Below are 18840 nucleotides of genomic sequence, written 5' to 3'. Positions count from 1 at the left end.
TCTGTCATCGGGCACAGGCTTTCCAGAGGCAGGCTGTGGCATTGTTTTAGCACTGACTCAGAAGCTCACCGGTGCCTCTTGTAGCCTGGAATTCCTTTAGAAGTCCCCCGCTCCAGTCCTGGCCCAGCTGAAGCTTACATAGAGCCATGTCCCAGCAAGAGCCCGTGGGAGGATTTCAACCAATTCAGCCTGAATTCCTTCAGAGTGGGAGCACATAGGGGAAGCGAGTGCAACCTGCTCCCTGCACTACACCTAGACCTAGTCCATGGTAAGCTGCCTCCAAACACAATTCTCTTCTCCACCCTGCACTGAAGATCTTCAGTCTCATCTACACATGGAGCTCCCGCTGCCGCCCATGCGTGCTCCACAATCGCAGAGGGAGCATCAGACAGGAGAGTTTTGCCATTAGTTTGCAGATCCTCAATTTAGAGCTGACACCAAACTAACATGCTGCGATCCAAACACCACAAACTTTGAAGGGGCTCAAAATCCAAACCAGGATCCACCTCTAAATGTCGCAGATGACCTTTCTCTATATGACGGGCTGAGCCAAAACCCAAGCGCCAATGCCCCGAACATCTCAAAACCTAGATGTGCATTTTGCAGCCTGACCACATCTCCACTCACCACTCGTTTGAAAATCCCCACGGGGAGCTCCCAAGGCAGAACTGTGGGAGGCTCCGTATTCGAATGGATAGAGAATTGTAATTCACCTGCGCGAATAGCGGACCAAATCCTGGAGCTCCCACTCAAGCAAACCACTTCCTGAAATCAAGAAAGGCTGGGCCTGAGTAAAATTACTAAAAATGGCAGCATGGCAGATATTTATGGATATTTACTTTAGTTAGGGAGCAGGCAGCTTATTGTCACAATGGGCCAGAATGCCACACCTCTGGGGCGAATGACTCGCATTAGCATATTTCTGTGTCTCCTCAGCAGCCGCTATCATTCCTATCCCCATTGCTAGCTTAGCACTTGATCCATAGTCCCTTGAACTCAACAGGATTCTTTCCATTAAGTTCAATGGCCTTTGGATCAGGCTCGTACGGCTGCTGTGACTACATATTGCCGGGAGATTTCTGGTTTTCCCCGTCTAGCAATTAATATCTTCAACATTTTGTTTATAATTGATTTCTTTGGGTCTGAGACTGGAGCCAGAGACGCTCCCCATTTCAGGGGGCTTCACGTCTGCAAGGCTAGGCTGGCCTCTCTGAGGGGGACTGAGGTGGGCTCCATCTGCTACAAGTTATGGAGCAGAGCTACTGCGCATAGCGTCCGTGTTCATTAGGACTGCCAGTCTTCTAGCTGTGAAAATAACCACCAGCCCGTCGTACAAACTGAAAACCTGGGTCCAAGCTTCCCCATGCAGGCGGATGCACTCAGACCTCTCTACGGCAATCAGGCTGCCAACTCCGTTTTTTATTAAATATATCAAATCCTATGAAGGCCGGTTCTGCACAGTGCTGAACACCCTCAACTCCCAGTAACTTCCACAGGAGCTACAGACACTCAGAGGTGCTCAGTAGGTGCTCAGCACCTCACAGTGTCAAGCCCTTAGGCCCAGATCCTCCAAGGTATGGAGACTCCTAACTGATAGATTTCAGTGGGAGTTAGGTGCCTACGTACCTTGGAGGATCCGGGTCTTAGTTATTAAATTAGTGGGCCCATTCCTCCCAATTAACTCATGACTAACTAGCAGGACCAGCCACCCAAGAATACAGATAAAAAGGATCTGATGCAATCGGTCTTCACCACAGCCAGCTAAATGTGTGGTGGTCAGGATAGCACAGCAGCGCACCTGGGCTGATCCCTTTGTTCTGCTTAGAGCAACAGGTCCACCGCAGGGGTTCGGTAACCTGCAACACTTCACCCGCCTAGATGTGTTGCCGTGCTGTGTACTCTGACTTGGAACTCCAATTCTGAGTGACGTTGAATCTGAAAGATTCAACAAGGTGGCAAAGCAGCCTTTTCCCAGCACAGCATTTTCTTTTCGATCATTTTTGACCCGTGAAAGTAAGGAAACTGAAAGAGAACTAGCAGCTAAAGACTTTCATGTAGCCAGTGTGGAAAGAGCCGACAATGTGGACAAGTGCTGTGCTAGCATCTCCACGTTACCCCGACGGACGTTAGCGATGGAATAATCACCATCTAGTGGCACGCAAAGGCATTTCACTCTTTGAGTCTCTCAGTGCTTGCTTTGCTCTCACCCACAGCGATAGCCTTGTTTGCTTTTTCTAACTAGGAACAAAACAAGCCCATTGTGATATGAGCCCCCTCCCCATCACTGCTGGATACGAACGGTGACCTAGTGGAAAGGGGCTTTGCACGTTCAGGTTCAGAGTTGCAACATACATAAGTAGAACACACTGCAACAACCACAAAACCAAGGAGAAGCTTCTCCAATATTTAGAGATATCACTGGTGATCGAAGGCTCATGGGATTTCCACCATAATGCATAATTTTCAGCACTGCATAGGACTCTCAAAAAAAAAAAAAACTCATAGCAACATATTTCTCCATTCCTTGAGCTACTACCAGAACCTGGATTTATCCAGGATGTTCCCACTTTCTGGATATCCCTCCATTGCTCTCATATGGATGTGTGCAAGCAAGGGAGACCAGTCCTTCCATCTTTACATCCTGGAACCCTGGTTCAACAGTGGAAATGTAGGACATTACCAATGATTAACTGGATGTATTGCTAAATACAGAACCAGTGGCAAGTGAACCCTATACTTGAACTGACAGCAATAGTTTAATGTCTACATCACACAGAGGACGGCAAAGACACGTACTGCACCAGTGGCCTAACAGCAGCGAGAACCTGCTACTTAGCAAACAAACAGAGTAAGTCAACACCTATAAGTGCTTTATTCCCATATGTGAAAAACAGAAGTGGAAATATAAGATCTTCCTAAAAACAGGGCCAGATTTTTCAGAACTACACAACTGATCTGCACGTGCAATCATCCAAATTGTATACACAAATCAGGTATTTGCCTGAGCAAATGGCCAGTTAGATGACAGATTTAGGGTGATCAGACATCAAGTGTGAAAAATCGGGATGGGGTGGGGGGTAATAGGCGCCTATATAAGAAAAAGCCCCAAATTTCGGGACTGTCCCTATAAAATAGGGACATCTGGTCACCCTAGATAGACTGGTCATTTACATGTACAAAAAAATCCCACTTTATATGCACAGTCACAGTAATTATGCACCCAAATTAGCTGCACAATTCTGAAAACCTTGGCCTTCTTTGCAAATCCTGCTATAAAGCTACCATCAGATGCAACTTCACACCCCAAACACTTTGTATCCTTTAAACAGCAACTTTTAATTTTTTTCAAACTCAGACTCCTTTATGACTGCTGTGCACTTATTGATACAGAATTTGATGTGACACCCACTCTCCAATGTTCTCCTAGTTAGAACTTGAGAACTAAGTGTTTGGTGATTTCCTGCAAGAAAGTGTCTACAGGCAGAAAGTGTGCATTTGAAAAGCTTGGTGGTTCACAATCGTACCTGCTCTGGTTTGATGGGTTCAGTTGTTGTGAAGATGTCAGAATAATGTTGCCTCTCGAAGACTCGATCCAACACTTCTAACTGCTGCTGGGTGAAAAGATCTCCTCGCATCTGTTTCCGAAGGAAATCTCTACCCGGGAGGGAATGGCCATTTGGTACTGGAGATTCCTGAATACCTTTCAAAGATGACAAAATACACAGAAGAATAAATAGCTATTACAATGACCGCCACAACACAGCGGCCTCTCACTGCGTTCCACTCTGTCCTTTGATTACATGTGTCAGCATGTTCAAAAGGAAAAGTTAAACACTTGTGGAAGAGACACTATTAAACCGCGGTGTCATTTATAATAGCAAAGTCGTAACGCAATTTACTAAATGCATTCCATTGCTAACTTTATAAGGTACCGCAAAGGCTAGCTTCCTCCTAGGTGCAAATGGACATTTTCAAGTCCAAAGTGTCTTTATCCTAATACATAACAAAATGATCAGGAGCCAAAGGATAAACAGAACACATTTACGGTTATCAGTAACCTTAAAAAAGGCAGTTCTCCATGCCCCCAAAACCAAATGTAATGTTCCATTGTTGCCATATGCATAATTCCTGAGGGTTCATAGCAGCAAGCCACAGCAGCTGAGGTGTTACAGGCAGGTTTTCCTAGCCCCTCAGTCACACACTAAACGTATTAGCCGCTCCTTCTGCCTGCAGAATGGGGGTGTTCCTGCTGTGCTGAGAGCCATATTTTTCATTGGTGAATTTCAGTGCTACGCTAAACTTTGCCATCTACTCTATAGCAGTGGAGGGCAGAGCAAAAAGAGGCCTGTTTGCAGCCAGCTCCACCTTGTCTAGGTAGTAGCCCACCAGCCAATCCCAGGGCTGATCAGAAACTACAACTGACCAATAGCAGCCCAGCTATCAAAGATGGCCTGGCACTCACCAGTAGGCACCATGACTGTATCCTAGAGGGTCTGGTCTGCTTTGCCCTCTTCGCTCCTGGCTCACAATCCAGTGTTAGTTGGAATGGCCGCTTGTATTAGTTATAAGATTTTACAGTAGCGGTGGGATGGTTCGCTCCTGAAGATCAATGGGTGTTTTCTAGGCCCATTCATTTGGCAGAGACTAGCAACATTACTCAGCAGTTTTGCCAGCCCCAGAAGTTCAAAAATCATGAAACAGGCCCCCCAAAATCATGAGATTGGCTTAAAAGTAACAAGATTTTCAGAAGATAAAAACATGGTTGCTTTTTATTTGCCTTTTGATTTCTGAGCCTTTAAGATGCACTTGGTAGCATTTTCATGCCTTTCTCTGCAACCATGAGGGCTACAAATGTACTTTTATTAAACGAAAGCTGAGATTCTCCCATATTCACATGACTCCAGGAGCTTTAAATAAAAACACCGCATACCACATGACTTGCAATAAATTGTCAGAGCTGGCAACACTGCACTAGATACCAAAAATGAGCACATTTGAAAGACAAGAGCTGCCTTAAAGAAAGTTTTGAGTTGTGTAACTAAACATACCATACGAGAGAAGGTTTTGTTTACAGTTAAGATGGCTTCCATTACGAATGGCTTGTAAATGTCCAGCAGCGTTGACAATTGTTACTACAGGTTCTGCATCATTTAAACTTGCAGATGGCAAGTATCTAAAGAGATCTATGCAACAACCACTCTTCCAGTAGGAGCCAATCCTACCCCCTTTGAAATCCATGCCAAACTCCCACTGACTTACAGTAATGCAGGATTAGGTCTTTACGTACAGCGGTCAAGATTTTCAAAAGATTTTGCGTGCTCAACTTGAAACAATTTAAAGCCCCCTCATTTCCACAAAGCTCCGCACACCAACACTGAGAAAATCAGGGCCCTTTAAGGTGTATCAAATTGGATCCCCAAAATTGAGGTACTTAAAATCACTTTGGAAAACTTTGACCAGCATCTTTATCATACTGGTGCCACAGAATGTGTGGTTGCTGTTAGGAAGACAAACCAGGAAACAGAAAGAGGAATCCTTTTGCTTTATAGCCAATGATTCGAGTCATAACCGCTTTTTATTTGCCTGTTTAGACACCGTCATTCTGATTTAAATCAGGAATATCACTGGTAGGTTTATTTAACGGTTTTAGAGTCAATTTTTTAATCCATCAGGAAAAATCTGAACTTGTCCTTTGAACAGAATGTCTAGACATGCATACCGTAGTGTGAAAAGGTACAAAGGTTTATAGGAGAGCAGTGTATCTTTAAATCTTTTTTCTATTCCAAATCAAATAATATCTAATAGACCTAGTGCTGGGTTTAGTCAACCATGGCTTATAAAATTAAAATTCTGGTTGCTAGCTGCATGGTAGCAAAAGGCCAGGGAGCTCCTGTCTACAGAGCATGGAAATGCCGGCTTTAAATTTCAGGTTAAACCAATGTTATTCACAATTTGGCTTTGAAGTTAAAGCTTTACACAATTTCAGTCTGGGGGGGGTGATGAAAGGGAGAAAAATAATCTAAGCTATAGAATGACCTGGAAAATGTTCCATGCGTTTCTAATGGTTCCTGCATTGTTTATCAAAAGAGTGGGTGTATAATTGGATCTGATTTTGTTTAAATATGGTGCAGTGGATTCTTGTTTCACTAGAAACAATTGCAACACCACATACTTGCAGTAAGCACATCCCTTGACTTTTTTTTTTTTTGGTTTGGTGGGCATATCTGAAGAAGATTAGAATTAGCTTTATTTTGGCTCAAGTCATCATTTGGTTACATCACTGGATGTTACTGATTGCCTGGGTTACCAAAAATAAACATTAGGAATTGAAGTAGTAGCAGAAGAAGTATTTAGTAGTATTACAGTTGCTCCCAAAGGCCCCAGTCAGGATCAGGGCCCCATTGTGCTAGGCGCTAATGTGAACACCAAGTAGGACACAGTCCCTACACAAGACGCAGACAATCGAAGACAAGAGACATATGAAGGGTATGGGACAGGGCTCCGGCCAGATATACACAATTTTGAAATACCTTTGATATATCTCTCACACACTCTCTAATGTCATCCACCCCTCACAGCCACTTGACCCAGTCAGCATTAGTTGGAGGACTCCACGTACACCTCACCACAAGTGGTGACTTAGAAGACAAGAGGGCGGTGCCTTTGCACACCTGTGCAGGAAGGACGTGGGGGCAGCGTGGAAGAAAGCACAGAGGTGGTTGTGAGAGAAGGAGACAAACAGGCCTCCAAAGCGGGTATCATCAGCACAGGGCTACAAGATAAGAGTGGATAAGTAGGGAGAGGCAACTTTGTTAAGGCCCTTGAAGGTCAAGATCAGAGCTTGGTGTGGTGATGAAAGGGGAACCAGCGTAGGGATTCAATAAGGGCTGTGATATGGTCAGGGCAACAAACAAGGAAAAAGCATCTTAGCAGGTGCCTTCTATATGGCACATTCTGCAGGCCCTCCTTTACCTCCTCTTTTCCGGATTTGCATAAGGCAGCCATTTTCTTTCAGTACCCAGAGTTATACCAGATCTTTTGGCTGTAGGTGATTACACAGTAAGAACCACCAGAAGTGCTCTGGGGCTAAGCCTTGACCACTCTCCAACCCACAAATGCCCATTCCAACCCCCAATACCGGGGAGGTAGGACAAGCTGACAGGGCAGGAACCATTGTTAGTTCTGTATGTGTCCAGCGCCTAGCACAGTGGAGCTAGAGCTCTACCGCAATACAACAACAATAATAATTAATACACCAGTTTTAAACTCATTTAGGATATTCAGCTGCTCATTTAGGGCGCTTTTAAGGCCTCACCCCAGAAACAGTGCAGAAAGACCTTACTTTGGGCCAGGATCTGTTCTCCTTTCCAGTGAGTGCAACATGGAGCACTTCCTGGTGCAACTTGGTTTTGTTTTAGCTGAATGATGTACAATACATGGTGCACTTTCAGGATATAGAGACAGGCAAAAATGATGCTGGGACTAATTCTGTTTTGATTACTTGTGACCATTAACGAGTCGTTTTGGCTCCACTGTCCAGATCAATTTCAAACTTTGTTTATTGCATTCTGCTTACCTAAATCCACCCCTCTCCCCCCACACTCCCTCTGCAACCCCCAACACCTGAACTTTCCAGTGGGTACAGTATTTTTTCACTTCCTGTCCTGAACTGGTATTCAGCATTGCTGTGCACTGTTAAACAGTCAGTGCATTTCGCTATGGAATAGGTTCGTTCCACTGGAGGGCAATATGCTTCCTATATCCTGGGCATAGTACATAATGTCAAATAGCAAAGTTCATACAGGTCTTTGGGGCACATTTGACTGCAAGGCATTATATAAATGCAAGATAATTATCATTAGCATCATGCATTGTTTCAGTTCACCAGAACATCTTCGATCATTAAAATACCGTTGGCAGGTTGAAACAGTTTGGGTTATAAACAGGCACCAGGGAGCGGTAAAGACATTTTTCATATAATCAATGCACCAGCTTAGGAGGGTTATGTTTTGTTGACAGTAACAGGACGTGTGCACCCACCTACTCTGCAAAACAATTAGTTCCCAGTCCAATGGCATCTTTCCAGAAATGCTAATAAAGGAGGCAAGCACAGGATTCTCCTTGATTCGAAAGAAGATACTGTCCCAAAGCAAATGCTTCATCCTTTATAGCCCCAGGGGTGTGGGTGTGTGTGGGTGTGTGTGGGTGTTTATATTTTATAGGCAAGTTTGTGCCTTTAGGCACAGACTTATGTAAGTGATGGTGCTGTTGCGGGTTGGGTTAAACCTCATCCAAATGCTTGGGATCTCTTCCCCCTCGTGAGCTGTGAGAATCAGCTAAACAATCTCACCTAAGACAAAGGGGGTATGAGACCTCACCCAGTAATCTGGATTTTGTGGGCAGCGAGACACCCAGGGACAGTGAGACAGAAGCAAGCCAGAAGCAGAGAGAGAAAGCTAAGCAGACACCTGGAAGCACCGTCATGTGTCCCTGAGGTAAAGCTGAGAAAAAGCTTTCTGGGTACAGAGTGCTGGCTGGACGGGCATGCCAGGAACAGTGAACAAAGGAACTGTCTCCTGCTGTTTGATTCCTATGGTGTTCAGGGAAACAGGATTGTGTACATTCCTTGCAAATAAACAAAATTGCACCAGAAAATACCTGACTCTCACCAATTTCTCCTCCTAACTGGAACAATGTAGGAGACCCTGATTCATGGCTTGCTGCTCAGGTCAAAAGGGGGGACGATGCATACCATGGTACTCGAGAAGAAACCCCAGGAAGCATCGTGCTGCCAAGGCATGTACTCACCATTCCCTCCCAGATTTGCCCCTGCTCCTTGGGGGATTGTAAGTTTCTGCTGGCCTATCCCAGCAGCTGACTACAACAGCCATACGTTTTGGCTCAGTGACGCTTGGCTGTGTCCTCCCTGCCCTGGCCACCTGATCTGGGGGAGTGGTGCACCTGCTTAAACCTGCATCCCCAGACCCAACGACCAGGTAGCCAATCAAAGCTTGAGCGGCGGAGTCTTATCCCTGTGGAGCGTGTAATCCAAGTCACAATCTAGCACACAGTTCACAAGTAAAGGACTCATTGTGTCGGACACCACCCGTGTTTGTCAGGGTGTTCCACGCCGGTTGAAGGGTCCCACTGACATCCCAACAGGCTCCCAAAGACCCCCGTTCCATACTTACCACTGGCCAGTCCTCACTAGAAGAAAGGCAGCCAGCGCTCTCTGTGCTGCTTTCCTCGCATCAATAAGCAAAACTACAAACTCCTCCTTCGTTGTTGTTGTTTTCTTACCCTGAAAAGTGAGCTTCACTTTAACAAGAAATGGCGGCCACCGTCTGAATAAATCTGAATCAGTTTAGGCAGCTGTAGGCTAATATAATCAACTCTCGTGCTAGTAAAGGAGTTCCCAACAGTAAATAAAAGTCTGTAAATAACACAGGCACAGTCAGGCGTATAACAGGTCCACCTTCAGGAAGGTGTGTCATTGATGTATATTGCTGACAATCTACTACTTGAGCTGCCTAAATAATATCCATGAGTAGAAAGTCTTTGTTATTTAAGAAGGAATTACTTTGGGAGACAGGGGAGAGGAATGAAGATACCACCTTAAAGGATTTGCTAAGCTGTGACCTCGCTTGTAGCACCAGCGTATACCCAAATAATTACCCCGGATAGATTTCACAAAACAATAGGAATTTCAGAAATGCCCCCAGGTGACTTAGGAGCACAAATGAGACTTGCGTTTAAGACACTTTTAAAAAGCCTATGTAAAATTAGAACTACAGGATTGTATTTAAAAGAACTGAAATGAAAAAGTCAGCGCCACACCATCTTTGCTTATCCAGAAAAGGGAAATAGTATTGCATCACTGTATTATTAATATTAGTGTATAATTGCGGAGTATGACAGACCAGATTTTCAACTGGTATAAATCAACATATGGAGCTAAGCCAGTTTATACCAACTGAGGAGCTGGCTTAAGGTTCACATTCAACTAGAATAAATTTTCCCTATACTATTATATCTTAAATAGAGGTCTATGTGAAATACTTTTGTCTGGAGTTATGATGTTATTGTATAGGACAAATATGCTGGGAGCATTTTTTTAAGTACCAACATGGCTTTAAAAGGTTAATCAAGAAGGCAGAGAACCAATAGCATTAACAGCTCATACTAATAAAGGACATGGTTTCCGTCTCTACTTTGTACTGTCCACCTTCATTACCTAATATCATACCTAATTACTTCACCTTACAGAAGATGCAAGCTAATTAGGAAGGATGTTACCCACTACGTTTAAAACATTATGAAGCAAATGAAATATTACCAGGGACAAAAAAGGTGATTTGTTTCCTTGTATCATGCCTGTAAATTAGTTTAGAAAAAATGAAGACTTTGTTTAATTACCACTAGGAAGGCTTTGCTTAAAATGTAAACTGCATTTCCAGCCCATCTCCTCAGCATTTTGTAGCAGGCAGTTACTTGGTCTCTGTCTGTATCAAAGTAATGGTTTCAAAAAAATCACATGCACAGTGGGAGATCTTTGCATTTACCCAGGCTGAGTTTTCTAAACACTTATTTATTTTTGCAAGGGACAATATCACTATAAAGAAGCTTTGTGTATATATCTGCTCAGTGAAGAAATGTTTTCAAGAGAAATCACTATATTTCTCCAAGATGGGTATGGTTTTTGCCGTAGATCAAAGTGAGAGGGTGGGGGGGGGAAGATAAATCATCAGAGATCCAAAAATACTTTTCATTTGGAGAAGATATCAGGCCATTTCGATGGCACTGATAGAGTCTCAGCTCTGTCTCCATTACCCACTGAAGGCAGCCGGAGTCAGGAGCTGACTACACTAGATTATATTCCCTATAAGATGGTCACCGATATATATATATATATATGATCTTCAACCTCTATTGATTGACCAATTTCACAAGCAAAGACTGGTGAAATGAAGCTGAAATGAACATCATGCTTTAACTCATTGAACCTATCAGGCCTGAGTTAATCTCACTGCCCACTGTCTCTGATAGAATTCAATTGATCAATCATGTTTTGGTGATAGTACCATTTCACTGGCTTATTGCTTCTTCATTTCAAAGCTTGACCTGTTAGATATACTTGGGACCAGTTCTGCTCGTCTTGGATACACAGAGACCAGCAGACAGATGCTGAAGTATATTGTCTCATGGCCAAGTTTAGAAGTAGCCAGAATTTTTGCTGAACGCTCCCATATTAAAGTTGCATTTTAATCTCTTGTGTTTTACTGATGTCACAGACAGAATGACTGTAAAAACCAAGCCCACCATACAGTGATATAGGTGTGTAACAATTAGAATTATCCACCATCTGATCTACTCTGCCTTGTTTTCATGCCTGTAATGTTCTGCATACCGTAGGTAGCTAGATAGATACGAGAGAACTTAATTTATGGCACCTTTCACACTCAACTATCTCAAAGTGCTATACAAACAGTGAGCTGAACTGCGCCCTTGGTACAAACATCCAACTCCTATTGACTTGAATTGGGATTGCCCATGTAGAATTTAGCACGATATGTCTAGAAAGTGAACACAGCCCGACAGAAGGACGGGGGGGGGGGATGTGTGTGCAGTGGGAAGGGAGGGAAAGAGAGAGAGAATGATTAATTATACCTGTAGGTTAGTGGAGGTTTGCTGCTATTATTTATCTCCGTTTTTTTAAATGTCAAATAATTCACAGCCATCAAGTTACACACATAACTAGCCTGTGTAACCTCACTCTGGCTGCTCCATCCTGGCTTCCTTCTTATTGTTTGCCATCCGCAGATGCCGCTCTAGCTATAGACAAGCTATGCAGCCACCTAGGGGAGCAGGTTTGGCCCAGCTGCCCCTCTGCCATGACGGAGGAACGGCCAAACCAAATTTGAGTGGCATGGGGGGGCAGCACCCTGAAACGTTGCCTAGGGCAGCAGATTGTGCCGAGCAGTCTCTGGCCAGCCACACTTGTTCCTTGGAACTGTAACAGGGCCCTTTGCAACTGAGAGCATGGCCTTGTGGTTAATGCGCTGGGACATTTTATTCCCAGCTCTGCCATAGACTCTCTTTATTATCTTGGGTAAGTCATGTCACCTCAGTTTCCCCATCTGTAAAATGGGGATAATACTAGGACATCAGACTTGGTGATCCCTCCTGGCCCTAAAAATCTATGGGGAAACTAGACTGCACAGCATCATGTATAGCATAATGGAGCCTTAACAAATGATAAAAGAGAGATTGATTCTGAAGTGTGGGGACGCTTGTTGGTACGAGCTCTAGAATTCTGACCCCAGCAATCGGCAGTCACCCTTATGTTTCATCCCTTCTGAGAAGGGGGTGGCTTCAGATACTTTAAAGAGTATTAAAGCGTGGTTCTCTACAGCACATCTGCCTGCCTCAAATACACTCCTGTGGTTTGTTTGTTTTTTTTAAATAATAAAATAAAAAAAAATACTGCCTTAACCCTTTTAAAATGGCCATAAGCACTCTGATTCGCCACAGTGTCGTAAACCAAAACAGCAGCTGGCTTCTCCAAGGCCAGACCCCACGTGTCCCGAGGCCAGCTGGATCTACATTCTGTAGCCAGGTCCCTGGATTCTACAGTGGGTATTCTGCAGCCGGGTCAGATCAATTAAAGAATTGAAGCAGTCCAAGATCATGGAATAAACCCATTATCTGGATGCCTCTGCTAAAATGATCAACAATGAAACAGTTAATGGTGTGGATATTACACTGCCATCTTCATGCTGCAGTCTTATTACCCCACAGACTCGTCTGGGGCAGTTCTCCTTTCCCAGATATGGTTCCAGACAGTCGGCAGACAATGCTGCCATGGTAACATTTGGGGTCATGGTTTTTAAGATGTTCCTTGCTACTATGAAGGCTAGAAAAACAATAGCTTTTTAAATGAAAGCTGAGATTCTGGAGCACAATTCTGAAACAAGGGGTCAATTCCATGGCTGGAGAATTGCTGGATATGTGAGCCCGTGATCAAAGGCATGCAGGAAAGTTTTTATGAGGGGGTTTGGTTGGTTGGGTTTTTTTGGTTTTGGGGTTTCTTCCTGGGGGAGTTCTTTGCTTTGTTTAACACTGTATATTTAAACATAGCATTAGTGCCATTACAAACCATCAACTCAATGAGTCACAGATTATTCCTTTAAAGGTCTCATACACCCATATTGAAATCTTACTATAAAATCTGTTTGTGTTAACACAATTGCTGCTCCCAAATCACATTCAAGTGCACTATGGTCGGAAAAGGAACATCATAAAACTCACACCTTCTTACTCAACAAATCTGATCCCCACGAGTCTGACTCTGCATCCCTTATGCACGTTGGGAAGCACGTGTGCAAATAGTGCTGCAAATAGTGATTGCTTGTGTGTACGGGCGCTCCCCACCATGAGTAACGGTCGTGCTGGCAGGCACAGTGGGTGTTCAGGTTCACAGCTGTGCACTTTAAAAGGCATAAGCAAGTATTGATGGTCATGGTTTGGATCCTGTTTCACAGTGTGTATCCAGGCGGATGAGAATCCCACCAGTTTGGGAGAGTTTTCAGGTGGGGGAAAGCTGGCATAGCTGACTCCTACCCCCACCTGGCCAGGTGTAGGGGGTTTGGGGACCCTTGCTAACTGGTGTAGGATGGAACAGCCACTGGGTTGCACTGGGGCTGTGAGCTGGGCAAAGAATCAGGAAGCTGCCTGACACACAAGCCCCTGGATCTTGGCTAGAGAGAGATCTGTGCAAATGACGGATTTTCTGGTTCACTGGCCGTTCTGGGGGGGGAAATAAATAATAAAATAAAATAAAATAAAAATGGGGGGGGGAGTGTTTTAGGTCAACCTGAAAACAATTTAAAAATTTTTTTGGCAAATTGAAAAGTGAAATAAAAATAAATTGTTTCAGATTTAAAAAAAACTTTGTATAACTGAGTGTTTTGATGGGTTTTTCTCCCCCCCCCCCGCCCTTTTTTTTTTTTTTTAATAAATCTGAAGGAAGCTTCTAAGAAAAAAAAAGTCATTTTGCCCCCCAAAATTGAGGTTTCCTTTAGAAAGTGTCGAAACACAACATTTAGACTTTCTGGAATTTGTTTGGTTTGTTTTTTTCATCTGAAGCAATTCGGAAAAACTGATATGAATTTGTGAAATGTTTTCGAGTGGCCAAATCTGCATTTTTCACTGGGGGGGAGGGAAGTTACATCTGAAAAATTTTGCCCAGCTCCAGCCATGGCAGAGAGGCCGGCTCTGTGCCTGTATGAAACAGTGTTTTGTGAGGTGAGATTAGGGTGACCAGATGTCCCAATTTTATAGGGACAGTCCTGATATTTGGGGTTTTATCTTATATAGGCACCTATTACCCCCCATCCTCTGTCCCGATTTTTCACCCTTGCTGTCTGGTCACCTGAGGTGAGATGTACAACACGTACACCCTCCCACCGGCCCCCATCTGCTGTCCTTTCTGGTGAAGGAGGCATCCCGCTACCAGTCATGCCCATGTGGGAGGTGGTACCATGGTATGGGGGCAGGACTGCAGGGGTGAAGCCAGCAGAGCCAGTGGTGTGTTGTGCCAAAAGCCTTAATCCAGTAATATCTTGGCCTCCTACATCCTCCTACACAGGGAATGTAGCCGATGAATTGGTGCCGTTCATGACTCTCATGGCCTGCACTCCTGAATCAGCTACCCTGAGCCTCTTTCTATCAGACACAGTCCACTGCTGGGGCGGTGTTGGCAGGTCAGCACTGCAGCACTCAGTCCCATGACATGCGCAGGGCCGGCTCCAGGCACCAGCTTGTCAAGCAGGTGCTTGGGGCGGCCGCTCCGGAGAGGGGCAGCACATCCAGGTATTCGGTGGCAATTCGGCGAACGGTCCCTCACTCCGCCTCGGAGCGAAGGACCTCCCGCCGAATTGCCGCCGCAGTTCGCGATCGTGGCTTTCTTTTTTCTTTTTTTTGGCTGCATGGGGGGAGGGATAGCTCAGTGGTTTGAGCATTGGCCTGCTAAACCCAGGGTTGTGAGTTCAATCCTTGAGGGGGCCACTTAGGGATCTGGGGCAAAAATCAGTACTTGGTCCTGCTAGTGAAGGCAGGGGGCTGGACTTGATGACCTTTCAAGGTCCCTTCCAGTTCTAGGAGATAGGATATCTCCATTAATTTTTATTTATTTTCCTTTTTAATAAAGTAAGTTTCCAGTCCTCAAGGTTGCAGAGAAAAGCCTGGAGGTTTGTCCAAAGTGCACCCTAAAGACCATAAACTGCAAAACACAGAACCCAGATTTTTTCCTTTTAATCTCATGATTTGGGGGTAGGGGGCTGATTCATGACTTTTGAATTCTTGGAGATGGAAATACTGATACTGTTGGCACTTTTAAAAAATACAGCATCACAAAAGCTATTTCTAACGATACATTTCTCCCACGGGCAAGGAGATCAAACCCTCAGGGGTATAATTTAAAAATAAAGAAGCTGAGTAAAAAAAAACAAGGAACTCAATCAGCACTACATTATGCAAAGTGTAATACGATTAGGACTGGCTCAATCAGAGAGGCAGAACAGGGGTCAGTGAAAGATAAGAGGCAGCAAGATATTTAGTACGGGCCTAATCCAAAGCTCATTGAAGTCAAAGGAAAGTGTCCTTTTGATTTCTGCAGGTTTTATAGCCAAGTTAATGGCATGGATGACTTCAGGGCTAGTGGAGGTGGCCACTGGCTAGTTTGCCTAGGCAGCAGAACCCCTAGAGCCACTCCTACCTATAACCCAGGTACAGTATATAGTATAGACACGCTAATAAAAGGGATTGTAACTGCTGTAATTCTTTGAATAAAATAACAGTCATGACGAGTTTGTTAATTAATTATGAGAAATTGATTTCTTCCTAATCCCTTTTTCTAAGATGTGTCATACAACACATTATAGAGACATGTGCACATGTTATGCACGCCAATCTGAAACTGCTTTTTAACTGGTTGTTATAAGGTCACCTAAAGTATTTTAAAATCATTTTAACACATCGCTCTACACCCTGTTTTAACATCTTTTAATCATCTTTTTTGAAAAGCAATTTCCATGCATGTTTTCCTAAGATGGAAAAGGAGCAGCAGAAGATAAAGCTGGAGCCTCAGTTTAACACAGACCTGCCAAACCAGACTCCCTGTATACCTGATGGGACAAGAATTTGTAACTTTGAAAAATACTGATTTGCTTAACATCTCTGGTCAGTGCTAAGAATCTTAGCAATGGGGAGATAGTTAGATAGATAGACAGATGTTTGCTCAAGAGAGATGTTTGTTCAGAAGTGAAGGGTTTGCTGTTGCTACTGCTTTGTTGTAAGAATGTACCACAAATAACAGGCAAATAATGCCTTAATATCCCCCAAAGAACTGTTAGCTTCTTCTTACATTACAGTATCCAGGCTATGTATGGGCCTGATTTTCATTTCCACTTACGGGCTTGTCTACACTACCATGCAGGGTCGATCTAAGATACGCAACTTTAGCTACATGAATAGCGTAGCTGAAGTTGACGTACTTAGATCTACTTACCGCGGTGTCTTCACTGCAGTAAGTCGACAGCTGACGCTCTCCTGTCAACTCCGCTTGCGTTCCTCATTCTGGTGGAGTACCAGAGTTGATGGGAGAGCATTCAGTGGTTGATTTATCGCGTCTGATGCAATAGATCGACCCCCCCACTGGATCAATTGCTGCCCACCAATCCTGCGGGTAGTGTAGACAAGCCCAAAGACTGCTTTATACCAGAGTGGCAGTGTACAGGGGTCTTACTTAGTGTACATGTGAATTGGATCCTATAAGTACATTACTCCAGATGTCAAGAGAGAAGCAGAACTAGAAAAGAAACCTAAAACTGATAGCTGAGAAAGAAAACCAGTGCAAAAATATATGAACAATCCAAAAGGATCTCTGTAAACCCAGCCAATATGCTACCACTTCTTCTATAAGGTATTTGTTGACGTTAGCAGAATGGATCCCGTGGGTGAAATCTCCATGCCATTGAAATCAATGAGACTTTTGCAACTGACTTCAGTGGGGCCAGGATTTCACCCAATATGGCAGCTGACGGAGTTGTGTTTTAGGTGCTACACCAAGCAGTACATTCTCCCACGCTCTGTGAAGATGCCCAGTTGTGAGCGGTTCCTGGATAGTTGTACTGAAAAGAGCTGGTCGATGAAGAGTTCAATTCTGCAAGGTGCTGAGCACTTTGGCCCTGATCCTGCAAACCACTTATGCGCATGCTTAACTTTAAGCACATAAATAGCAGATGCTGAAGTGTTTTGCACAGACAGGGCCTGAGGACTCACCACCTTGCAGTATCCACCCCGAAGAAGCACCCAATCCTATAAACACTTGCACATATGCATTACCCTACTCCTGTGGAGAGCCCCATCGAAGCCAATGGATCTCCACTAGTAAGAAATATACACGTGGTTATGTGCACACAGGATCAGGCCCAGAGACTAGTTTTATTTCTTTGTTTAATTGGGGTGTTTTAAGTGCCCATCATTGTTGCAGCTGGACTCGACAAAACTACACACTGGAGCCCCGGCTCCAGTCGACTATCTAAATTCTGTCTTGTGATATACAGGAAGTCAGACTAAAGGATTGAACAGGTCCCTTCTGGCTTTAAAAAAAAAAAAAAACAACCTATGGATCTGATGGAGGCGCTTTCCAAAACACAAGGGACCTCCACTTCCATCCCTGGAGGAGCGTCCTGTCTGGTCTTCACTACCACAGGCAAAATCCTGGTCCCTCTGAAACCAACAGCAAAACTCTCAGATTTCAGCCTTCGCCCAGGGCTGGGTACAGGTTCAGAACCACTTTCTTGACTAAAGGGGATTCTACGCTATTCCGTGCTTCATGACAGTGCTGTCTGAACATACCTGACTAAACGCAGTGTTGTTGTAGCTGTGTCGGTCCCAGGACGTTAGCAAGACATACCTGACTAGACTAACACGCATTCGAAGGGTGGATTAAAGGAATTTACACGCAGTGGGCCGCCTCCCTTTCTGCACCCCACCGTTCAAACCAGCACACGTCATTAGTGAACGAAACTGGCCCCGCTGCAGAAGGGTGGAACGCGCTGTTACACTGACTAAACTATTCGGGTTTGTGTGTAATGGAGTTAAGGGTGCAACACGCAGAGTTAAAGTGAACACTAGCGCAGCCGAGTGCAAAAGCAGCAGCATCTGATATACAAACATTAACTAGGTACGGGTCTGATCCAAAGCCCACTGAAAGACTCCTATTGACTTTGATGGGCTCTGGATCCAGTCCCAGACATTGCAAGGTTCAGAATGAGACACTCTTCAAAAGCAACTGGCATTCATTAGTCATTGAGGAGAATTATTTTTGTTGCTGTTATTAGTATAGTATTTGTACCTGTTCCTTTCGGACTGCAGTCATGTAAATACATTTAATTAAATTATTTAATTGATATCTCAATAGCAGCTAGAGGCACGAAGGGAGACTGGGCCCCATTGTGCTAGGCACTGAATCAACACACAGGAAGAGTCGGTCCCTCCTCCCAAAGAGCTTAGAATCCAAATACAGTACACGGAAGAGCCAGAGTTCACAGCGCCAGGGACCAGCAGATCATCTAGACTGACCCCTTGAATATCACAGGCCATCAGCACCCGCATGCTAACCCAACAACTGAAATTAGACCAAAGTATCACAGCCCACAGGACACTAGACTATTATGTGCCACAGGCAGAGAATAGGAGGGACCGCGGTGTACCAATGCCTGTGGCCACCACAGTGGCGGAAATTGTCTATATGCTTTTTGCCTAGTATCATTTGAA

The 18840-nt window shown here is 44.3% G+C and overlaps 1 protein-coding gene across 1 annotated transcript in view; it reads right to left on the bottom strand.

Moving 5' to 3' along the window:
* The window catches only part of LOC112111158 (paired box protein Pax-5), a 219176-nt gene that overhangs the window by 142252 nt on the left and 58084 nt on the right, over positions 1–18840 (bottom strand). Inside the window, exon 6 of the mRNA XM_024206462.1 lies at positions 3525–3700. Within this exon, the coding sequence (XP_024062230.1) occupies positions 3525–3700 (176 nt within the window). The remainder of the gene's footprint in view (positions 1–3524; positions 3701–18840) is intronic.

This window comes from Terrapene carolina, unplaced genomic scaffold, assembly GCF_002925995.2.
Source record: "Terrapene carolina triunguis isolate 2854851 unplaced genomic scaffold, T_m_triunguis-2.0 Scaffold35022, whole genome shotgun sequence".
NCBI classification, from domain to species: domain Eukaryota; kingdom Metazoa; phylum Chordata; order Testudines; family Emydidae; genus Terrapene; species Terrapene triunguis.
This window is presented reverse-complemented; position numbering and strand designations above follow the sequence as displayed.